This window comes from Mus pahari, chromosome 21 (assembly GCF_900095145.1).
Source record: "Mus pahari chromosome 21, PAHARI_EIJ_v1.1, whole genome shotgun sequence".
NCBI classification, from domain to species: domain Eukaryota; kingdom Metazoa; phylum Chordata; class Mammalia; order Rodentia; family Muridae; genus Mus; species Mus pahari.
Genome location: NC_034610.1, coordinates 19793566 through 19817732, shown reverse-complemented (window position 1 = coordinate 19817732; position 24167 = coordinate 19793566). Strand labels below are relative to the sequence as shown.

Below are 24167 nucleotides of genomic sequence, written 5' to 3'. Positions count from 1 at the left end.
ACACTCAAATACTAGTGTGACCCAGCTCCTGTTATCCTGGGATCCTGTTGTCCTAAGATCCTGGACGTGTTACAGTGTGTGGAAGTGGTGTCTCCTTTGAGGACCGTGTTGTCTGGTCTGTTTGAAACCAAGGTAAACCTGAACTGATTAAAAGAAACCTGAGCCTCTGGTCAGGAAAGGCTCTGGTGTCCTTGTTCCTGCTGTCACAGACCCATCACTATTGGGTTGGAGCAGCTATTGTGTTCCACTCACCAGTGATCCTAAGATCGCTTGGGCAGTTCACTAAGGACCGTGGGGGTGTCCACTGAGTCCTCGCCCTAGGTGACCCGGTGCTGGTGCAGACTGGAAGGGGCTTGTGCCCTTTGTCAGGCCGGTTCTCTGCTGCCCTAGTGCTGTCTCAGGTCCCTTGCGCAATTGGATTGGAGCAGATGTTGTGTTCCACTCACCAGTGATCCTAAGATCGCGTGGGCAGTCCTCTAGGGACCGTGGGGGTGTCTGCCCACTCTGAGCCCTAGGTGACCCGGTGCTGGCACAGACCAGAAGGGATTTGTGCCCCTTAGGATGTCTTTTTATTGCAAGTTTCTGAATATCTGATATCCTGAAGAATATCGATTTGTTTCTCCTCTAGCTCAAGACTTGTATGTCATATCCATGAACACTGCCTAACCCATGAACCTATATTTTGTACTGCTCCTTCCTCCAAATTTCAGGGTCCAAAGCTCTTTAGTTCTCCAGTGCACTGTTAATTTACACATTATGTGCGTTCATTCATGTTTCCTCTGAACAAGCCCAAGTGGCCCAGCCCATCTGTCGAAAAGACTGTTCTTGGCATCCAACAAAGGAAAACCAAACGGGCACAAGCATAGCGATTTATTCTCCACTCAGCTTCAGTGCCTGGTGGCAGCCTTGCCCTTGCACGTTCTGCACATCATGGCCATGCTTTCTAGTTTTAGGTAGCCACAGGTCCTGGAGCCTTGTTCTTTTCCAACGTTGTTTTGATCATCTGGATTCGTTGAGTCACTGTATAATTTTAAAGCCTGCTTGTCACTTTCTCAAACACATTTTTGTGTGGATTTTGCTGGGGGCTTCATTTTATCTGCAGATCAGCTTGTGGAGAGCCAGCCTCTTAGTGAGTGGTCTCATCCATGAGCCTGGCCATCCTGCCCACTGGCTTTGTTTGTTCATTTCTCTTAACACTGCCATCATCCCTGTGTAAACCTTACACTTTGATAAAGTGCTTCCTTGGTATTTTATTAGTTTTGATGATCTTGAGAGAAGAACTGCTTTTATTCCACTCTTGGATTACTAACTAGTATGTAGGGACACAATGAGTTTACTCTTATCTTACAACCCAAGGATTCTGAACACCTTAATTCCAGTGGGAAACATATTCCTTAGGATTTGCTGTGTGGGGCTGTGCTGTTCGCTTACCTTCTTCAAATTTTTTATAAAACCTTGGCAAGCCTTTTAATGATTTATTGCAGTACCCTATGTCACAGCAATAGTAGACGACTCTCCCTTGCCCATGTGGGGAAGATTAGGTCATACACCATTCACTTTGGTGCTGGGTGCACCATTTTCACAAATTCTAGAAGGTGGTATAATAAATAAGAGATGTCCATGTCCTGATCCCTAGAACCCATGACTGCCACGAGTGACCGTGACCTTTACGTGGCAGAGGGAATTGACCTTAGTGAGAGCTCCCAGGTGAGGCCAAGGGAAACTCAGGGTCCTGGAGAGGAAGAAGGATTCGGAAGGTGATGGGGAGGCTGAATCAGGACTCAACCAGGGTCTCCAGCTTTGCAGGCAGAGAAAGGGGCTGTGAGCTGGAAATGCAGGAGGCTTCTAAGAAGTGGAACAGGTCAAGGACACGTTCCTAGACCCTTCAGGAGTACAGCCCTGCTGACACCCCATGAGAGTCATGTCACCTGCCAACCTTCAAACTGTAAGGTGGTAAACTGATGTCACTAGGGCTGTGGGTCTCTCATGGCCACAGGTTAAGCACATAGGGGCATTCTGTCAGCGAAGAAAGCTCCCAGCAGTATTTGTGGAGCTATTCTGTAAATTGATGGTGGACTTTGCCAACATTCTTCTGAGAAGATCCTGTCCGCTTTGCTCTCTATACACACGGCCGCTAGCTACCCTGGCTGATGCTCATCCTTACACTGCTGAGGCAGATCCCATGGGGCCATGGTAGAGAACGTTGCTGAACTTGAATCTGGGTTGGTGATATCAAGGATTTTTTTTGTCTTGTGATATCTTTCCTGGCCTTTTGTATCAGAGAAATATTCACCTGGTAAGTGGGTTGGGAGCAGTATTTCTGGATCCTGAACCATCTTCACGTGTATGATGTTACGGACAGAATACACCAATGAAGCTGTGTGGCCTCTGCTCTCTGTGGAAGACTTCGGTTGTATAGATGTGTTCCAAATCCATTCTCATGATGATACAAGATGATCAGGAGTTTGAAACCAGTCTCAACTACAGAGACCTAGTGTCAATCAAATAACCCCACCCCCACATCTGGCTGTGTTGCCCAAGATGGCCTCAAGCAATGGGCAACCTCCCAGGGAGCTGACAGGCACACACCACCCCAGCTCATCATTTTCTAGCCAGTTGCAGTGATTCATGTCTTTCTAGGGATTTATCCATTTCAGTTTCAGTTTCTCCTAGAATTCCTTCATAAACCCTGGTGACTTCCATACAAGCAAGAGTGCTTTCCATCTGCGTGACCTTTGCACTTCACATCTTTGTTTGATCCAGGGTAGGGCAGAGTTTTTTTCATCCCTTTAAAGATCCTTTTCTCTGTTTTATGAATTCCCACTCTCTTTTGAGCGTGGGCTATTATGGGGACAGAGATTACTCTGTAGCTCAGTTACCCCTGAATTCACTCTGCACCTGAGGCTGGCCTCGGACCTAAGCAATGCTTCTTCCTCAGCCTTTGCCATGATGTGATTGTGGGCCAGAGCACTGAGTTGACTTAAACGCCCATTCACTCTGAGGATGGGCCGAGCCTTGCACATGCTCAGCAATTGTCTATCCCTGAGCTCTATACCCCAGCCTTTCCTTCTGATCATTCGAGTTTCACTTGTTTTCTTGTTAAGGTAAAGCCTGCATTTTTGAGACCTTTTATTTTCTCAAATAGGTGCTTAAAGCTATAAAATTATTAGGACTAAAAATAAATCTCAAGGGCAGAATAATTGCCTGGGGTGTGTGAGGCCCTTAGGTTCACTCCCAGTGCCTCCCCTCACTGCCCTGCCCCCATAATATATATACATATACATGATATATAAATATATATTATATATAAAAACGTCTCTCCACCCAGCGTGGTGCTTGTCGCTTTGTGTACCCCCTTTCTCTTCTTGGCTCATTTAGTGTTTGGAAACATTCACTGCGGTTCTCTAACTGTACTTGGTTAGAGAACACACTAAATGCTTTGTGAGTTGGCATATGGGACATGACCTGTCCTGGAGAGTGTTTGTGCACATCTGAATGATGATTCCAATTCAGCTGGATGACACTGTCATCTCCAGTTACTGTGGCTGGTGAGTCTTTGAGCACCGCGCACTGGGCCCTGTCTTCTACCCATGCCCAGTCGTCCTCAGTGGATGGCAGGAAACCGATGACTGGTGACAAATGGGGGTCGGGGGCAGAGCCTACAGGGCTGCAGCCAGGATGGGTGTTCAGAGCAGACAGACTCTGAGCTGTGGAGCTGAGGGCTAGGAAGAGGAAAACAATGTCCTCTTCCACACAAAGCACGCAGACCATAAATCGGAGGGCAGAGATGGGTCTCCTGCCTCTGATACTCAAACACAGGGATGGGCCCAAGGACAGAAAGAGCTGGCCACCCCTGAGCAGGTCAGGTTCTACTGCTGTCCCCACCCCCACCCTGTGCCACCCATCCACTTCTTTATTCTCACCCTGGCCTCTGTTTCCCTTGAAGACACACATCTGCACTGGTAGGTAGGCCAGAAGCCTGCCTCTTCCAGCTGGACCGACACCAATGACTAGAAGCTCAGATCACGAGGGATGGGAACACAGAACACGGTACACCAGGTGCCGACCAGCAGTGGTATATGTGGTGGGAGTGGACCCAGGGCTGAAATTTAAATGGCTACTTGTGTGGCTTTCATCTCAATTAAAAGTGATTTTGTTTTTGTTTTGCAACAAGATCCCTCTGTATAGTCCTGGCTGTCCTGCAACTTGCTCTGTTAGACCAGGCTGGCCTTGAATGCACGGGTAAGTCTGGCTCTGCCTCGCAAGAGCTGTGATTAAAGGTGTGCGCCACCTCGCCTGGCCAGCTGTAATTACTTGTTACGTCCTTTGTGGTTCCCCAGCTATAGAGGGATTCGTCCTGGGACGCAGTAACAGATCTCACCCACCCACTGCAATGGCGGCTTAGGACCAGACATCTGTACAGTTCACTAGATCAAACAGTTAACATTCAAGAGAGGATGTACAAGTAGGGAGTGGCAGGTCTTAAGACTGAAGACTGGGGACCATGCAGCCGCCAGTTGGAGGCACGCCCCTTGCTCCTGGCCTTGCAGGCCCCTCCTTGTCTCTCTCACTTCTGACTTCTGGCTAGCTTGACTCCCTTCACAGTGGTGCCCTGTCAGGAGGTAAACAGCTTGCCTTGAGAGTATCTGCTGAAGCCTCCCAGCTAGCCCTCGGAGTCTCACAACTCACTCCGCACCACCAGTGAACCCTCCTGAGCCCCCACTGTGCTGGTGGACCTACTTCCACCCGCAGTCAAGAAGCCTGGTGAAGCAGGAATGTGCCTCTCACTGGAATCAAACCCAAGGGCCACATGGTTCACCTAGCCACCGCCTGTCTGAACCTAGCCAGGCTGCCCTCCTTACTCTGCTGCCCAGGGCCTTTGCGTTTCTCACTGACCCTGGGGGCTGGAGGTTTGGATTTTCAACTAAGTTTGCTCTTGGATAGCTTTGTGCTTGTATATCAGAATACATGCATATGTGTATATATGTATGTGTGTATACATATATACACACACATATATTGTATGTATACAGAGAGAGAGACATTCACATGCACTTGGTTTTGCTTTTTTTTGACAGGGTTTCTCTGTGTAGCCTGGCTGTCCTAGGACTCGCTCTGTAGATCAGGCTGCCCTCCAACTCAGAGAGCTGGATTAAGCGCATGTGCCACCACAGCCAGGCTTATATATGCATCTTTATCCCTCTCACCTCAACCTCTTACCTCCCTCCTACTTCTGTAGCCCACCCCCAGCCCCTTTCCCACACATTTACACAAACATTCCTTCTCAGGTGAGGCCTCCCTGGCCGTTGGCTCTGGAAAGGTCACAGCGAGCACGCGCTGCACTTTTTCCTGTCCCCCTGAAGCACTGTCTCCACTGGCCACTCTCGCTCTCCCGTCCCGGACAGTGTGGCCTGTGTCTGCTACTCATTGATTTTCCCTGAGATCCCAGTGTCTGTTACCCCACAGGGCAGGTCCCTAGGGCACCACCAAGAATGGGTGGCTGGGGTGGCCACAGACCTGCAGGGAGGGAAAGTAGCTGGAGACTCACTCCATTCCAAGGCCAGCGACTCCTCCATCAGCCACCCCACTGTGTCACAATGTGGAACTGAGGCCAGGAAGCTTGGCGGTGATGTACACGTGCAGGAAAAGGCAGTGGTGCGCGCACGTGCAGGGTAAAGGAGCTGCCCCTAACTCCAAGGTGGCACAGTCACTGTATGCCAGGTCCTGTGATCTCATCAGCCACCCCGTCTCCTTCATTTTAGCTTTGGCTTTTGGGATGGGGTCTCTTTCTATAGCTCTAGCTGTGCTGGGACTCTTAGATTAGGCTGGCCTTGAACTCAGATTCTCCTGCCTCTGCTTCCCGGATGCTGAGATTAAAACATACACCGCCATGCCCAGCTTCCGGTCTCTTTTATAATACAGTTCTCCTAAGTGCTGTGAGACCCTAGGAAGCTAATGGCTGGGGGAGAAAAAGCCCTGAGTTCAGAGCCAGTCGGTCAGAAGTATAGGTGGCTTGAGTTCTCCGTGTGTGGCCAGGGGACGAGGTGAGGGCACATTGTATCCTAAAGCTTGGACCCTGACTGAGCAGGCTGCAGCCATCGGGACTACAGAGCAGCAATGCAATGCAAGGCAGCGTGGCTGGTTAATGGTGAGTGCCATGCTGCAGCTGCGTCTCCCCCGCCTGAGTTGCACCTCCAAATGCAATCCCAGAGTTCCCCATTCTGACGTGAATGGATGCCAGGATGCTCTGGACTCTGGTAGAAACACGTGGGCCAATGTGTATCCCTGGCAACGAATAATGATGAAGCTAAAGTAACGGCTTATGGGGATGGCATAGGACAGCAAGCTGGCCATCAAAGCATGGCCACAGGATGGTCTACTGAAGCAAGCCACCAGACTCCAGGAATAAGGGAAACACTTCTACAGGAATACGGTCTGGGTGTGCGAAGGAAAAGAAAAGCCTGGGAGAGGGAGGAGGGAGCAGAAGAGGAAAAGCTGTGATACAGGGACAGAGGCAGAGCCATGGCAGGCGGCAGCTTCCCAGGACAGTCACACTGGTTCAACTCAGCAAATGCAGAGATCCAACCTCTCCCAGGAGGAGTCAGGACAAGGTGGAGGCCAACAGGGACTATTGACACGCTTAATGACAGGCCCCAGGCTGCTCAGGGCAGGGACACCAGCATAACACTTGCTGAGAATTCACGATGCTGAGCACAGCCGCCATGGTGGCCAACCAGAAGCGGCCTGACCTAGAGACGGGCCTTGGCAAACGGCCGGTTTCACACGCATCAGAAGCCTGCCTCTCTGAGTCCAGGCTTCAGGCCCCTGACAGGGCAACCTGAGATCCAGGCTGTGGCCCAACCTGCTCTCAAAGACTTAAGTCCACTCACACTGACACAGAAGCATCTCATGAAAATGTCAACACAGACACACACAGGTACTAAATCCTGGAAGTAGTTGCTATCCTTGAGGCTAGTCAAAAAGGGAGGAAAAGCCCAGAGAGGTGCCAGGCATCTCCTTCCCAAAGAGCCAGGACATCAAGAGGCCTACCCAGGTTCAGTCCCTCCCAGAGCAAGCACCTCTAACAAACAGGCAAACTGGACGTCATGTCACCACAGGACCCTGAGGTTATACACCGGGAGAGCCAGAGGTAATAGAGAGTCCATAAGCAGAGGTTATGGGAATAAATACTTTAAATCTTTTTTCTCTTATAAATATGCATTAGAACATTTGATAACACAAGCTAAGGGCTCTGAATTAACTGGAAAGTAGACTGTCCTGCATTAGCAGCAGGTCAGTCAGTTAAAAGTCCTGTCCCGGTGTGCCTCAGTCCCGAGGCACCTTGAACTGGTCCTTCTCCTTGCGGATGGCCCTCATGGTGGTCACAGGGTCTGTCTCGCCAGCGTGCTGCTGCACAGTCTTCTCCCTGGGGTGGCGAGAGAAGAGACCAGGCTGCAGGCAACACACACAGCCCTTTCCCAGAGCCCGGACGTCCGCAGGAAGAAAACTGCTGGGATTAAGCAAGCCTAACAGGCGCTCCCAGCAAAACAGAGATGGAAGCCACCAGCTCTACACTGCCTACCTAGTCCAGAGGCCCAGAGCTCCAAGGATCCTTAAAAAAGCCCTCTAAAGCCACTCCCCACATGGGTCCTGGGTCCCTCGCATCCTTGCAAGATGCTAAGAAAAGCGTATTGTATTTATAGGACAAAGCCTGCCTCTTGGGTACTCTTAATAAAGCTGGGGTGTGAGGGTCAGGCCCACACACTTCAGGATGGGCTCAGCCCTGGTTCATCTCGTGTCATAAGGCATGAGCTACCACAGGAGGGTGCGGTCGAGAGGCCCACTGCCATCTTACTTCACTCTCATGAAGGGGTTGTAGGTGAACTCTTCTGCCAGGGTGGACGGCACCGTGGGCTCCCCGATGGCATACTTCTCCTGTAAAAGAGACCACTGTCACTCAGGGATCAATGGGTCCCATCTTTCAAATATCTCAATTATTTAGAAACGCACGTCTATCCTAGATGGCACAGCAGGAACAGTCAGGGCAGACAGCTCATGGGAGGGACCAGCAGTGGTCTTGGTGTCCCTGAGGGAGGGGCAGGTGAGTCCTGTCTTTATTACTGTGAGCTTTGTGTTCTACACAATGAAAACAAAAGCAAAGAGAGCAAGGCCCCCAACAGGAGAAACAGCACAGGGTGGGGGCAGGGGGTGGGCAGTGAGTGACTTGGGCTCCCAGCACAGGATCAGGAGCTCCCAGGCACTGGCCACCACCTCACATAGATAGCCTTTTTCCTGAGTAGCACAGACCATGGCAGAGACGATGCTAACAGAGCTAAACCAAAGCTGAGGAGTTCATATGCGCAGGGCTCTCCTTGGAGCTCTTGTACAACTATTGCTGGCTAACATGGAGGCCTGAGGGACAGAGCTGAGACAGGAGCTGCAGCCACCCACTTAAATCTCCCTCACCACCAGGACACACAAAGTCAGGGGTTATAAAAAGGCTGCTAACGCCGGGAGGTGGTGGCGCACGCCTTTAATCCCAGCACTTGGGAGGCAGAGGCAGGCGGATTTCTGAGTTCGAGGCCAGCCTGGTCTACAGAGTGAGTTCCAGGACAGCCAGGGCTACACAGAGAAACCCTGTCTCGAAAAACCAAAACCAAAAAAAAAAGGCTGCTAACACTAATGCTCTGCCAGCATGCAAAGCATCAGGAGCTACAGGCGTCAAGAGGGAAGCCTGAAACAGCGGGATCCCTTTCCAATTCTGAAAATCAGTCTGAGAGTTAAACACGCACTTGGCTGTATGGTTCAGCAAGTCCAATTTTAAACACAGTCCCAAGAGCAGGAACAAATAATAAAGCATGAACAAATGATGCACACAAGCAGGCACGGCAGCCGTACTCATGACTCAGGAAGCGCACGGAGGGTTCCCACAGCTAACGATAAACTCCCGGACTGAGCCATGTGACACAGACTGAGCGGGAGCTAGAGAGGCAAGGAAGCGCTCATGGCTTTGTTTTTTTTGTTTTTTGTTTTTTGATACAGGGTTTCTCTGTGTAGCCCTGGCTGTCCTGGAACTCACTCTGTAGACCAGGCTGGCCTCGAACTCAGAAATCCGCCTGCCTCTGCCTCCCAAGTGCTGGGATTAAAGGCGTGCGCCACCACCACCTGGCGAGCTTATGGTTTTGTTATAGGACCCTCTAGAAAAGGGCAGCTTTGTGCTAGAAAACAGGGCAGTTGCCAACACAAGGTGCTGCGAGTCAAGGGTGCCTTGTTGGGGGAGAGGCTGGCAAGGTGGCTCAGTGGTTAGGAGCACTGGCTGGGAACCTTCAGCTGCCTGTAACTCCAGTCCCAGGGGCTCTGGTGACCTCTTCTGTCCTCCATGGGTACCAGTCATGCATGTGACACACATAGGTACATGCAGGTAAAACATTCATGTATGAAAAATCAAAAGTGCCTTCCAGACGGGATCCGGCAGTGTGGTCTAGCTCGGGTATGGCAGCGATACGTAGGTGTGTGCTGTCAAAAGTTCATCTAACTACAGGTTTCATCCAGGACATTTGCATGCGTGTAAATTACCCTCAGAGCTGCTGGTCTGGCACTGTGAGGCCCTGCGTTTGATCCCCAGCACCAAGGGGAAATAAAGGAATAGAATAAGTTGCCGAGTGGTATTATGGTATGGACAGTGTGCACACAGTACGGCCTTTGTGAGAATACTAAACGCACCCTCTTAAGAGGGATATGATTAACTAACTATGAGGGTTGGCCATTTCTATGAGGGGGTGGCTTTGATGCACTTCGCTGCCCAGGCGAGCCTTGAACTTGCAGCCTCTTAAGTAGATTAGATGTGTGACACTGCACCTGACTCAGCATCTGAATTTGTTGTTGTTCTGAGATAGTCTCCTGTAGCCCAGGCTAGCTAAGAACACACAAAGTAGCTGAGACCAGTATGGAACTCCTGACTCTCGCACCAGGCAGCTTTCCAAGTGCTGGGCAGGTCTGCGGAACTTTCTAGTGTCACTTTGTAACTCCCTTCCCTAGTTGGAAAAGATGCTGGATAGAGTGTTTATTTTAAACAACAACACAACACATCTATACAAGGAAGCACCACTTCCTGAACTTGGCGAAGGAAGCTGCACCTCCCAGGTGTGCACAGCTCCCCGTAACATCTATAGGAAGGTAGAACCTGGTTTCTAACAAAGCTCTCGGCCACAGCCTTGGGTTCACTGGCGCCATCACTGAGGTAAACCCCTTCAGATGAGGATCAGCTGGCTCACTGCTCAGTGTGTGTGGAGCAAGGCTGGGCCCTGTAGTTTGGGTCCCGTGTGCTAAGATGCAGTCTAAGGCCTGCACTGTGCCCTCCAGTTAGATTTCACTGCAGTGACCGCACTGAGCTGGTGACACCTGCTTCCACCTGCTGTCTGGACTGTGCTGGGTGCCAATACCCAGGCCCTGGGAGAGGCCCTGTGCCATGACAGGACCTAAACTACGCTCTGGGACTCGGCCTCACTCACCTTGGCCCAGGCCAGTTTCTCTTGAATGGCGGCGTTGCTGGGCTCCACATGGCGTGCAAACTTAAGGTTGTTTACGGTGTATTCATGGCCACAGTAGACTTTCTGAAGAAAAAGCCAACACAGGACCATGTCATGCCTCAGCCTGACTTGGCAGCCCACACAGTGTGTGCACTAGAGGATACTACAAGCTGTTAAGGCTATGGCTCTGCCCACTTCTCCCTTCAGCTTAGAGTTGAGGCTGCTCAGGGGATCCACCACACACAGGCCAGCCAGGAAAGCAGAGACAGTTTGAGGGCCTGAAGGGTGGGCCCAACATGCAGCAGCCATGTTCCTGGAGCATGTGGGGCCTTTGGGCAAGGGAGGCACTGCCTACTGTGTCTGGAGGAAGCCGGCCCAAGACTTCAAGCAGCGCCTTGTACATCTCATCTGCAGTTCCCTCATAGAACTTCCCACAGCCGGCAACAAACAACGTGTCACCTGAAAAACGCAACGACAGTCTCAGTCAGCTCATACCCCGGCCCTCTGCACCTGGAGCTAAGGCCCAACAGGCAGGCACCAGGACATAACCCCCAGCCCCCAGTCCCCCAGCCCCCCAGCCTCCCAGTCCCCCAGCCAGCACCCATACACCAAAAGGCATCTTCACCCACCATGGCGCAAGGCTGTCCATAGCATCCACTCTGTCAGCTCCAACCAGAGCCACTAAGCTGCTGTTTGGGCCTGGAATCCAGGGTCCCCTGACCTTAGCTGAAACCACCACAAACCCAGTTCCCGCCCACCTCGCAGCAGCCCCCCCTCCCCCCAGGTCTTTGGGTGCTGCTGCTTCTCCTGGCATCCATGCCTGACACTCTCTGTTGCTGAGAACATCTGAGGCATTCTCCCCCATCCCCAGACTAGCACTGCTCTTGGCCTCACCAGCATCGGTGGCACAACCCGCCTGTCTCTGGTTCCCTACACACCCCTGCATTGTCCACTGTGGCCAGCTCAGCGGGCTCTCACGGGGCTGGGCACTGCACTCCTCCAGGGCGCCACAGGAGGGATTCCAAATTTGAAGTCCTAAATACCTCCTACCTGCCTGTCCCCAGTTCTGTCCCCTGTTGCCTCTCAGTGCCCAGTGCTGTCCCGTTGCCTCTCAGTGCTCAGTACTGTCCCCTGTTGCCTCTCAGTGCCCAGTGCTGTCCCCTGTTGCCTCTCAGTGGCCAGTGCTGTCCCCTGTTGCCTCTCAGTGGCCAGTGCTGTCCCCTGTTGCCTCTCAGTGCCCAGTGCTGTCCCCTGTTGCCTCTCAGTGCCCAGTGCTGTCCCCTGTTGCCTCTCAGTGCCCAGTGCTGTCCCGTTGCCTCTCAGTGCCCAGTGCTGTCCCGTTGCCTCTCAGTGCCCAGTACTGTCCCCTGTTGCCTCTCAGTGCCCAGTGCTGTCCCCTGTTGCCTCTCAGTGTCCAGTCTACCTCTCTCTGCCTGGCAGGCTTTATCCTCGACTACAGCTGCAGATGCCTGGCCCTCCCTCTCACCACACCTTCTATGGCTGTGCCCGCCTCCACTCTCCACTCCAGCTCCCCAGCTCCCCTCAGGTCAGCTGGAGTGGCAGCTGGCTCAACTTTCCTGGGCTACTGAACAGTACATGCCTCACCGCCGGCCCTCACTGCTGAAGCCAGAGTGTGCCCCAGCGTACCTCGCTGTGATGACACCTTGCATCACAGGCCAGGTGCTGCCCACCAACAGTCATGGGAAGGGCAGGACATGACAGGTCCTACATCCTGTGGCACTCACCATGACACCAAGTACCTCCTGTCAGGAGAGAGTCATGAAGGACCCAGCCCTAAGCTTAGCTGGGGCTGTGATGCAGTGCCTGCCTGATGCAGGCCTTGGGCTCTGTCCACTGTCCACACAGAATGGGGCTGAGGAGGTTGGTTTGCTGGAGAGCGCTTGCCTTCGGGCCTCAGGAACTGAGCCTCATGCCCAGAACTCATGTAAGAACCCAGGCATGCTGGCTAGTTCACCCTGCCTGGTAACCTCTCCATCTTACAGCTCCCGTGGAGGGGCAGGAACCTGGAAGCAGGAACTGAAGCCAAGACCACAGAGGAGGACTGCTTACTGGCTGGCTCAGTTTGATTTCTTATAGAACCAAGGATACATCTGCCCAGGGGTAGCACTGCCCACAGAACACTGGACCCTCCCACAATTATTAATCAAGAAAATTCCCCACAGACCTGCCAATCTAATGGAGGCCTCAAGCTTTTTCTTTTCTTTCCCAGAAGACTCTAATTTGTATCAAGTTGGCAAAAAATTAACCATTACAGTGTACCTGGGAATGACAGCCAACACACACACACACACACACACACACACACAAACACACACACACTCACACACATACACACTCTCTCTCTCTCACACACACACACACACACAAACACTCACACACATACACACTCTCTCACACACACAAACACACACACACTCACACACATATGCACACATACACACACACTCACACACACACTCACATACACACACACACTCACACACATACACACTCACACATACACACACAGAGACACACATACATACACACACACACACACACACACACACACACACACTCATACCCCTTCTCCCAAGGCTGGCATGTCCTGATGTGGCTTCCTGTTATCAGCCCATGACAGCCTGAAAGGAAGGGTGCCACGCCTACTTCAGTGGTGGCTCACAACAGGCCTGAAAACTTGAACGAGTCCTGAGGAAAAGAGTCTCAAGGAGATTCAGCCTCCTGGAGTCCTGGCATTTCCAATAACCTATATACACTAACTCTATCCGCATGTTAGTATGGTGTACGCTCTCTTTCAATATTATTAATGCCTTTAAAGATTGAATTTATACCATAGGTGAGGTTTCCATTAGTGTTCCAAAGTCCTAAAAATTCCTTAAAGCCAGTGTTCCAAAGTCCTGAAAATTCCTTAAAGCCAGGAGCTCAGAATTCAGTGAAAAGGTTACTTTCATATGCAAGTATTTACCAAGGCCTAGAAAATAGGGGGGTTGTGGTATTGCATTATTCATGAGAAGGTCTGCTAGTGCAGAACCCCCTGGTGCTAGCTTTCACAAGGCTCAAAGGAGTAGCACAAATTGTGACTAAGGTGTGAAATCCTTACCTGTCTTTAGCTGACCCTAGGCAGAACTGCTTTATCTTAACTGTAAACATTACCTGTAAGTCCCTTTGAAGTCATTCCTCTGTTTTGTGTCAAGTAACTTCAATGTTCTTTGCCTACTGTGACATCCTACCCCTTTGTTCTCTGTACTTTATAACACTGGTGTTCGGTCACTTTATGAGAATGCATTCAGTTCTACACCCTCTCTTGTGTGGACTGTCTGTCACTCATTCGCCGAATCCTTGCTCACCTGCAACCAAGAGACCCAGTTCCACACAGATCGGGAACCCCAAGTGAGGCCAGTCTGTGGCAGGAGGGGCTGCCGTCTGCTCTCACAGACACTGGCACACACACAGCCATGCCAACAGGGGTGGGCCAGCTGAGTCTACACCTCCATTAACCTTGATGGCCACAAGCTGAGGGCCAGGTGTTTATCACCATTTCACCACAGCAGCACTGCAGTTCGGAAAACCCCAGCCAAAGCCACCAATGACAACTGAGCTGGCCCCCAGCTCCCAGCCCCCACACGGTCCCTGCTCAGTCTCATGAACTGCCCACTGCAAAGTTAGGCTTCTGGCTTAGCCGGGGGGCCATCGTGTCACCCAAGCCTTGCTGGCCTAACCCAGATCCCAAGCAGCTCTGCAATGCTGAAGGAAGGACCACGCCCATCAGTTGGCTGCTATGGGGCAGGGGTGGAGTTTGTAGAGGTAACCACCACAAATGGAACTGTCCCCCTCAGGCCCTCGGGGCAGCAGCCCACAGGCAACTCAGAGGTCCTTTTCACTCTCCATCCTGGGGCTGTGGCTTCCTTATGTGGATGGAGGGCTGGAGAAGATGCAGCCCCTGCTAGGTCTGACAGGGAACCTCCTGCCTCTGCACAGTTTTCCTCACACAGCCAATGCAGTCTTCACACACACACACACACACACACACACACACACACACACACACACACACACCTCCCAGCCCCCACTCACCTGTGAACACAGCAGAAGGCTCGGAGCTCCCAGGCTTGCTCACAAAGTAACAGATGTGTCCCGAAGTATGGCAGGGTGTTGACAGACATTTGACACTGAGAGACCCCACCTGAAAGAGTGGTCCTGGGATGAGCCCGACCATCACAAGTGGCAGCACTGCTGGCTCCTGTGACCCCCCCTCCCACTGACCACCTGGATGTGCTCAGTCCTGGATCTATCTGCATTCTAGACACCCGCAGAGCCACCCAGGCCTTATAGCTAGCCTCAGGATTCAGGGAGGGGCCAAGGCTTTCTGCTGGGGGGTGGTCCTCGCAGGTGCCGATGGTTCAGGGGTGTGTATTCAAGGAAAACACCCAAACTGGCCTATTTTGGTTTTGCCTCCATAACTGAGTCGAATTGAAAACAGGCATTTCTCTATAAAAGATACTTCTTTTCTGACCCCTCCCCCCAGCTCTTTACTTCAAGGGTTCAAAGCTAAAGCTGACCCAGCAAGGCAAACGCCCCAACACACAGAGATTCAGCAAGGTGCACACTCTTTCCACATCTGTACAGCCTCTCTTTGCTGAAGTTGCTCACACTCTGACCAATTTTCCCAAGTACTGCAGCTATGTGTCCTACACACAATTCCACCACCACATCCAAGAAATCAAAAAGATCCCAGAGGCCTCTGTAACTCCTCAGGGCCACTCTGCACCCTTCCCCAGTGCCCAGTCACACGACAGTTGACTTTCTCACTGTTCTCAGACTGGCCAGGCAGTGCTGAGGCAGGCCCTGGCCCGCCTCAAATGATGCCTGGGGACCTGCATCCTGCTGGGCCTTCTCTGGCGCTCTCCCCATGGCTTGGTGTGTACCTGCAGTGTGGAGAGGTGTGTGACCTTGTGAGTCAAGGCCCCGATGCGGTCATCACCTCCGTAAACCTTCAGCCCAGGCTCCAGCTTCACCAGCTTCTCGTTCCCACCAGCGTGGTCCCTAGAAGTCAGACAGAAGGCCTGGGGTAACCTGCTCAAATGGAGCAGGCTGCTTGCTTGCCTTCAACCCTTGACCAAACAGATTTTTCACTTTGCCTATACATTTTCCAGTAGAAGCAGGCAACGTGGAACCACTGTCTACCTGCCATTTGGTGACACTGAAAACAACTTTCTCAGGTGCCCAGCACACCCCTGGATAGAGAAATCAGAACCTATACAGAGTCCCAGGCCTGGTTTCACATGATGTGGGGCACAAGAAATCACTGGAGGGCTCCCAGTTACACAGAAGTACAGGGTGGGGATGTGGGTTGGGAAGTTCCCCCAGGCAATCCCAATGTATAGCCCAGTCTGGGCCAGCTCATGGCAAAGGCTATGCTGGGAACTTGTAGAAGCACAGCACTGCCCACCTGGGGAAGATTTGCATGCAGAGTACAGGCCAGCCAGAGTGGAGGCACCTCCCAGACATACACCAGGGAATCCCATGGCTCCCTAGGGAGCCCTTTCACCTTTAAAGACAGCAGCAGGGAGCGGGGCCACGATTTCAGGTACAGCTAGGAATATCCCACAGTGTGAGTCACACTGTGCCTCACCCTCAGCTCCAAGATGAGGGATGAAAACACCTGTGTCCTGTCACCTATGTCCTGTCACCTGTGTCCTGTCAGCCCCTTGGCTACTTCACTCCATAGTAAAACAACCCACAAAGCAGCAGGCCTCTCTCAGGAACAGGAAGGAACATGTGACTCAGCCTTCTGCTCCACTGCCTCCAGGACAGTGGTCACACAGGCCAGGACGCATCACTTAAAAATGTCACCACCAAGAAGTAAGAACACTATTTGATAGTCCTGTGGGCCACAGGCCAAGCCTGAGGCCCAGCCTGAGACTTGATGGTGGCATTGAGAGAAGGTGATAGAAAAATCCAGAATCCTCCACATTATCAGGAAAGAGGCATCGGTAATAATAGTTACTGAGGTGGAAGAGAAAAGGCAAAGTGTGGGAAGGGCTTGGTGGTTGCGAGGCAGCTCCCAGAAGATCCCCAAAGGGGGAAGTGACAGCCCCAGGGAGCCCTGGGGAAGGAACCTGAAAAACAGCAGCCATGCTGTGAGGCACAGGCCAAGGCCATGAGACCCTGGTAAACCAGCCACAAAGACAGAGTGACAAAGAGGCACAGGCCAAGCTTCGGTTACATCACTGAAATCACTGGGAGTTCCCAGGGCAGGGTCAAAGAGAGCGGGTCTGGCTTTCTGCATGGCATCACTCAGAAAAGAAACTAAGCCAAGCAAACATTTCTTCTCCCTGTGAAGACCTTCAAAAGAGCCCAAAAGCAAGTTCTAGGCCAGCTAGTGACCCTGGCTCAAAAACAAAAGTTAAACAAACAAATAAAGAAAGAAACAAAGAAACAAAGGAAGAAAGAAAAGAATAAAAGCCAGAATAGGGCTTTGGGCAACATTATCCCAAAGCCGAAAGTTCAATGCCAGCCTGTGTCAGAGTAAAATCCTATTTCAAACACCAAACCAACCAAACACCAGAAGCCAATCTACCACATCTCTCACAGCCTGGAGCTCACTATAGAGACAAGATTGCAGTCTATACAATGACTACAGGCATTCAAGTCACAGAGCTCCACCTGCCTCTGTCTTCCCATTTTTTTGGGTTTTGGTTTTACTTATTAAGAAAATACTGATGCCTACCTAGCGCTCTCTCTCTCTCTCTCTCTCTCTCTCTCTCTCTCTCTCTCTCTCATTCACTCACTTTACATCCCAATCCCTGCCCCTTCTGGTACTCCCCTTCTCTTTACTTTATGAGCCTAAGATATGTGAAGGTAGCCATTGGGGGGGGGGTGTCCTCCTGTGACCAGAAAAGCCTAGCTTCATGAAGACAGCAATGGACACTTGTGTCCACAGGCACTAGTCATACCCCCTGCTCTTCACAAGTCACAAGTACCTTACCTGGAAGTTGCTGCATTAGTGGAACCCAGAGGTCACTGGCCCAAGAGGAAGAAGGCAGGGGTAGTGAAATTTTTGGTTTCTTTTGAAAAACACAACCACTATAAGACTGTGTTTTTGTCTTCATCCCAGGTGTCAGATACAGGGCTGCTTCAAGCCGTTCAGAGGAGGACTAGGATTTGCCTTGTGCTCTAGCAGAGGCATGATTTTCCAGCCACAGACAGTTTCTATGAGTGTGTAATGCTTGGAATTCTGGTAACTTTTCAGAGAGTGTATAAATGTTAGGGGCCCGAGAGGGGGGATTGCTGTTGGTAGGTGGGTTTTTGGCTGCTGTTGGTCATGGTTTGTTAAGTAGTCATATGGAAAGACGAAAGGACAGGAAGATGAAATTCGATATTCTGTAGGCTAAGAGATCAGACCTGCCCCGAGGGAGCCACTGCCCCGCTCAGCAGGAAGGAGTCTAACCACACCCTCACCCTTTGCCCCCTATCCTTTCTCTCTCCTATCTAGTGTTAGGGGGTTGAAAGGGTTGGAAGAAAGGGGTGAAGGGTGGTAGAAAGATCTCACAAAATAGCCAAAAGATGAGCTATAGGCAGGAGCCTTGGCGCATTCTCAGAATCCTTCCTGCTCAAGGGCCTGCTCCAAGTCCAGCAACTTCCCAGGTGAATGACAGGCCCCACCCACAGGCATCTCTGCAGGCTGAGCACTTACCAGTGGTGGTGAGTGGTGAGCACTGTGGTCAGTTTCACACGGTGCTTTTTCACAGTTTCTATAACCTATAGCCATGGAGAAGGCAGAATAAAGGTCGGTCACACTTCTGGGCCTGACTCACTTGCCTGCAGAGTGGGTGCCCAGCCCTCTTCCCACCTCTGCTGACTGACCACACTCCAGACAACAGGAAGAAAGGTTTTTCTTTTCTCATTAACTTATATCACCTATAACCTACCTGAGCCCCAGCGGCTCCAACTGAGGCCACCCACAGCACTGGGGCAGACGCATGGAAGAGAAGCCTGACCTAAGGATTCACATTTGTTCGGACACAGAGGTCTAACAGTGAGTGTCTGCTTGCCAAAGCAGCCTGAGGTCTCAGCGCCCTTCTCACTACCCCATTTACCAGAGGCTAGACAACTTTGTTTTTTCTTGTTGTTTTGGTTTTGTTTGGGTTTGGGTATTTTTTTTTTTGAGGCAGGGTCTCTCTGTGTAGCCTTGGTTGTCCTAGAACTCACTCTGTTGACCAGGCTGGCCAGACCTCAGTGATCCTCAGATTACAGGCACACACCACCACTGCCCACTGACAACTTTGTTTTGGATGAACTGATTTCCACCTAGCTTCCACAAAGCCACAAAGACCGTGGGTGTAACCTAGTGGATGAACACTGATCTAGGTGACGGGGTGCAGGTAGCAGGAAGAGCCCCACATACCTTCTGTGGTTGCACAGGGTCCACAATGGCGGCCTCCTGGGTGTCCTCATCAATGATCAGGTACATGTAGTTGTCAGTCAGGGCAGGCAGTAGTTCAACCTTCATTATGTCTTGCTGCACAGTCAGACTCTTCCTGAAGTCTGTGTGACACAGAGAAAGTCCCAGCAGGGCCTGACCTGAGGAAACACACAGGAGGAACCTCAGGACACCTCACTGAGACTTCAGAACGGCCAGACCCCTCATACCCAACGGCTCAACAGCCGGCTTTCTGAAGTCCCGGTGAGGATCAACAGCCGGCTTTCTGAAGCTCCGGTGAGGAACACCATTTCACTACACCTTCAGGGAAGCAGGGACCAAGTAAGTCAGCCTCTCCCAGGTGCAGAATTGTTATTTTGGGGTTTTTTTTTTTGAGGGGGTACTTTTTAAGTTTGGGGTTTGGTTGATTGATTTTTAGGTTTGTTTATTCATTCTTATTTATATAAGTACACTGCAGCTGTCAGACACACCAGAAGAGGACAATGGATCCCATTACTGATGGTTGTGAGCCACCTTGTGGTTGCTGGGAATTGAACTCAGGACCTCTGGGAGAGCAGTCAGTGCTCTTAGCTGCTGAGTCATCTCTCCAGCCTGATTGGTTGATTTTTTAATAGATCTTGCTCTATATCCCTTTCTAGATCAAAATTCACTGTGTAGTCCAGGCTGGCTTTCAATTCAGGAATCCTCTGTCTCCATCTCTTTCATTTGTATTTGTATTTGTTTTTTTTTTTGTAGTGGAAGGGACAGAATCCCAGGGGCTCCTACACACAACTCAAAAGATCTACACCTCACCCTAGACTTGGGAGCTTGGTGTTTCTTCTCAAGCATTCCTACAGGCTGTGCGACCTGCCTGTGGTGTGACTCAGGCCTAAAGGCACAGGACAAGGCACCAGAGCATGGTCGCTCACTCTCCAGGAATTGCGTCTGCACTAACGGAGTTAAATTCTCTAAGCTTTCAGCCCTTCTCAGGCCTCCAGCCTGAGGAGAGGACAGCATTTTCTCAGCTATGGCCAGCATAATGGAAAACACACAGCGCCAGTTCCTGAAAAGAAGAAACTGCTGTTTGGGACTCAAGCACGAGAGGCAGAGAACACATCACCAGAGGACTGTCCTGGGGTGGGCCAAGGCAGCAAGAGACTAGGGACTCCACCCAGTGGACAGATGCCAAAACATTTTCAGCAGTAAAACTTTTCATGCAACCTGAAAATACATGAGGCCTCCAAAAACATGTCCTGTTTTTAAAGAGGGGAAAACCACATTCTCTCTCTCTCTCTCTCTCTCTCTCTCTCTCTCTCTCTCTCGAAATTTAGAAAACAACAGCTTTGACCCTGTGATATATAAAACTATCAACTCTAATACCCAAGGCCAGCAAAACTAATTAAGCTGTACTTTTGTCTTTATTTGTGGTGCTGGGGCTTTAAGCATTCTAGGGAAGTGCTCTGTCACAACCCTGCTCCCCATTTCTCCTTTTTTTTTTTTTTTTTTTGGCACAACAGCTGGGCATTTTCCAGACCCCTTCTCATGTTCAGCAAAATAAGCATTTCTGTAAGATCAGGTTTCTGTAATATTTGAATTCCTCTAAGCCCTAGCACTATACACGCCGATGGACAGTGGAAGGTGAGAAACAGGTGAATACGAGCCCTTTTATGTACTTCTTGGCAAAACACAACAAACCTGCATGGATAAAGATCATGTTATTACAGTGCTCAACCCACTCTAGGTCCAAAGAGAGCCTGACTGCTCTGAATAAGATGTGATCACTCCTATGGAAGGAATTCATCGCTCCCAGCTCCTTAGTTTGCAACTAGGGACATTCTGTTTGAATTGAGGTCAAATCCACAGACACGTTTTATTTTGCTCAAACGTCAAAAGACGTTTCAGAGTTTCCTCTTCTCACCAGGAGGGCTTCTGCGGCGCCAAATGCTGAGCTTCAGACTCCGATGAGCGGCTGCTCATTAGTAATTGTACCTAGCTCTTAAGTCGCCTAGCTCTTAAACAGCCTTCGGCAGCGGCACTAAGGGGTATCCTTTAAAGGGAGAGACCCATACTTCTGTTCTCAACGAGCGGGCTTCTTAGTAAAGATGGTCCATATACTTTCAATCACGACTGTTCCAAAGTGCCCGGCTAGCTGAATTCAGGCTGGCCAGCTCCGGGGCTCTGGCAACCCACTGTCGCTACATCAGAGGAAAAGCTTAGGAACTGGAGTCGGACTCCGGCCAGGAGGGAGCGGGTGCCAGCCCTCTGCCTCGATCCCGGGCCACGAACCCCGCCAGCACCAGATGCCTATTCAAGGCCCTCAACACGCCCGGCCCGGCTTCTCGCCCACCCGGCGGCGCTCAGCACCTGCGCCTGGAGACAGCGAGGGCTTGCCCAACCGACGTCCGGCCTCCAGCACCCGGCCGCGCCGCGTCAGTGCCTAGACACACTTACCCAGACCACGGCGCGCGCAGGCGGCTCCCAGCGCTGACAGGCTCCGGAGGCACAGCGACCCGCGACCCAGCACCATGACCCACGGGGTGCACAGCCGGGTCGCAGAGTCCGCAACACCAGTGTCGTGGGCATCAACACAGGCGTTGGCGACTGCAACCAATCAGTGTCGTCCTCTTACTGCTCCCAACCAACCAACTCCTGCTCTTTACCAAAATGCCACGCCCTCGATCCATCACTGACCGCCCATAGAGTTCACAGCCAACCAGTGCCTGTCTCGCAACGCCGTGCCGCCTCTAGCCAATCAGTAGTAGCTCCTGCCCCCCCAAAAAATGTTCCCTACCTGCCTGGCAGCCTTGGCCTGGAGACTCCGTCTGCAAGTAGGTGTAGGAGGAGGTGGGGGCACTGAGAGCGCGCCTCCTCGTCTCTCTGGGGCAGTCGCCTGCACGCAGAGACCTTTCGCTGACCTCAAGTGTCCTGCTGCTGCGTAAGGAAGGGCGGGGCCGCTCCGGCTTGGACAGCGTCCGAAGCCAGCGAGTCCTCTGGAGGCCGCCGTAGTCCGGGGGAGTCGGCAGTCACGTGACCCAAGGCTGTACCATGGCTTCCACCAAACCGCTGTCTCGCTTCTGGGAGTGGGGCAAGAATATCGTCTGCGTGGGGAGGAACTACGCAGACCACGTCAAGGAGATGCGCAGCACCGTGCTGAGTGAGCCTGTGCTTTTCCTGAAGCCGTCCACCGCGTACGCTCCCGAGGGCTCACCAGTGGTAATGCCCTCTTACTGCCGCAACCTCCACCACGAGGTGGAGTTGGGAGTGCTTCTGGGCAGGCGTGGTGAGGCGATCCCGGAGGCTGCAGCCATGGACTACGTGGCCGGCTATGCCCTGTGCCTGGACATGACTGCCAGAGATGTGCAGGAGGAGTGCAAGAAGAAGGGGCTGCCGTGGACCCTGGCCAAGAGCTTCACGTCCTCCTGCCCGGTCAGTGCCTTCGTGCCCAAGGAGAAGATTCCTGACCCTCATGCCCTAAGACTGTGGCTCAAGGTCAACGGAGAGCTCAGGCAGGAGGGCAAAACATCATCTATGATCTTTTCCATCCCCTACATCATCAGCTATGTTTCCAAGATAATAACCTTGGAAGAAGGAGATCTTATCTTGACTGGGACTCCAAAGGGAGTTGGGCCAGTTAAAGAAAACGATGAGATCGAGGCCGGCATAGACGGGGTGGTTAGTATGAGGTTCAAGGTGGAAAGGTCAGAATACTGAGTGTAGAGTGCCAAAGGGACAGGGAGACAGAAGCAAGTGAAATAAATGACAATCATAATGAAAATCTAAAAATCTAAAAATTATGCCATTAGATTGCTAGACGTGTCAAAAAGATGAATCCTTAAAAAATATCGTGATCAAAAAAAAAAAAAAATAACGTGATCTAAAAGAGCTGGGACAGAAATAGAAATAGGAACAAGGAAGCTAAAGGGTATAGAATGCTTCCCAAGAGGGCAATGTTAAACTAATCTTTGAGACATTTTAGTTTTCTTTTCTAAAACTGAACTGAATAAGGCTTTTCAATAAATCATTCTGAAGTCTATACCTCAAGACTTAAAAGTGCAAAGGAAGTAATTCATGAATGCTACTGGCCTTTAGGAAAGCTGTTTGTACAGAGCACTACAGTTGATTGTTACTTGGGAAAGTCCTCCACTTCAAAGCCAGATAAAAATTGTGTTAAGTGAGCTATTGCTGCAGTCCTGCGTGTTTACTTTGGGTGTAAAGTGTTGACTGTGGCTTCTGAGTTTGGAAGATAATTTTGAAATTGTTTTCCAAATAAAGACTTGCGTAACTAAAAGTGTACTTCTTTCCTTATGGTTCATCTACTCAGAGACAGTCGAAGTTAAACATTTGATATAAATTCTTCCAAATCTGTATATAAATATTGTTTTAAGATAATTTGCTTCCACATCCTTTTTTTAAAGACAGGGTCTCACTGTGTAGCTCAGGCTTGCCTGTAACTCATGATCCTCTCCCTATTTGCCTGACTGCTGCTGAAAGAACAGCTAAGTACTACATCATGCCATTTTCCTACCTGATGCTCACCCTAGCTAATGTGACTCCCACATCAGTCAGCACCTCTGCAATGAATTTCATTGATCATGACTGACTCCAGGTTAGCCCTCTGATTTTAGACATTAGGATTTACTTGTGGAATCAACACAATGTTAATTTCTAATTGCTGTGGCTGGGTTCCCAAAGTCAAAGGGTGTGTTCATATTGCAATGTACTGTTAGTCTAGCTAGCAAGTACAAGGTTCAGCTGAGATACATCTGCCAAGTTAACAGATGAATTAAGCAAGCTGAGGGCACAAGCTAGTACCCAGAATGTACAACGGCCATAGGGTCAATGTCCATCAAGCAACAGAATGAGCTTTGTAACACACATCTGATATCAGCATTTCATAAATCCTTGGATGCAGGAATCAAAACCAATCCAGTTCTCAATTCCTGGGCTGCTGAAATAACAGTGACCCAACACCAAGAAGATACATATCCCTTCGACTTATTTTAAACAAATATAACCTATGAAAAAGCTAAGAGATACATTCAATGAAGCCAAACTACCCTTCAGTAGATTCAATATCTGTAATTTTCAGATATGGAGAGATGGCCCAGAGGTTAAGAACACTGTCCGCTCTTCCAGAAGATCCAAGTTCAACCCCAGCAACCACATAACTCCTCACAACTGCCTAACTCCAAGGG

General features: G+C 50.9%; 2 protein-coding genes across 3 annotated transcripts; one reads left to right on the top strand and one right to left on the bottom strand.

The window, feature by feature from the left end:
• Nucleotides 1-7175: 7175 nt before the first annotated feature.
• On the bottom strand, nt 7176-21850 carry Hagh (hydroxyacylglutathione hydrolase). 2 transcript variants are annotated; one of them, XM_029533153.1, is made up of 9 exons: nt 21764-21850; nt 18958-19133; nt 18247-18311; nt 15476-15593; nt 14625-14733; nt 10885-10988; nt 10512-10613; nt 7856-7935; nt 7176-7426 (listed from the first exon to the last, which is right to left on the bottom strand). In XM_029533153.1, the coding sequence occupies exons 2-9, from the start codon at nt 19060-19062 to the stop codon at nt 7327-7329; spliced, it is 783 nt and encodes a 260-aa protein (XP_029389013.1). In that variant the 5' UTR covers nt 19063-19133; nt 21764-21850; the 3' UTR covers nt 7176-7326. The 2 variants fall into 2 exon arrangements, with proteins under 2 accessions (XP_029389013.1, XP_021077113.1); XM_021221454.1 differs by lacking the exon at nt 21764-21850 and adding an exon at nt 21424-21602.
• On the top strand, nt 21761-23005 carry Fahd1 (fumarylacetoacetate hydrolase domain containing 1). Its single transcript, XM_021221477.1, has one exon. The coding sequence runs from the start codon at nt 22018-22020 to the stop codon at nt 22681-22683; it is 666 nt and encodes a 221-aa protein (XP_021077136.1). The 5' UTR covers nt 21761-22017; the 3' UTR covers nt 22684-23005.
• Nucleotides 23006-24167: the final 1162 nt, after the last annotated feature.

Excerpts from the sequence above, each read along its gene's own strand:
- Hagh (XM_021221454.1), bottom strand. The coding sequence starts at position 21,499 with ATGGTGCTGGGTCGCGGGTCGCTGTGCCTCCGGAGCCTGTCAGCGCTG. Across the intron at positions 19,134-21,423 it reads CTGCGCGCGCCGTGGTCTGG|GTCAGGCCCTGCTGGGACTT; the intron begins GTAAGTGTGTCT and ends GTGTTTCCTCAG. Across the intron at positions 7,936-10,511 it reads AGAAACTGGCCTGGGCCAAG|GAGAAGTATGCCATCGGGGA; the intron begins GTGAGTGAGGCC and ends TCTCTTTTACAG.
- Fahd1 (XM_021221477.1), top strand. The coding sequence starts at position 22,018 with ATGGCTTCCACCAAACCGCTGTCTCGCTTCTGGGAGTGGGGCAAGAAT.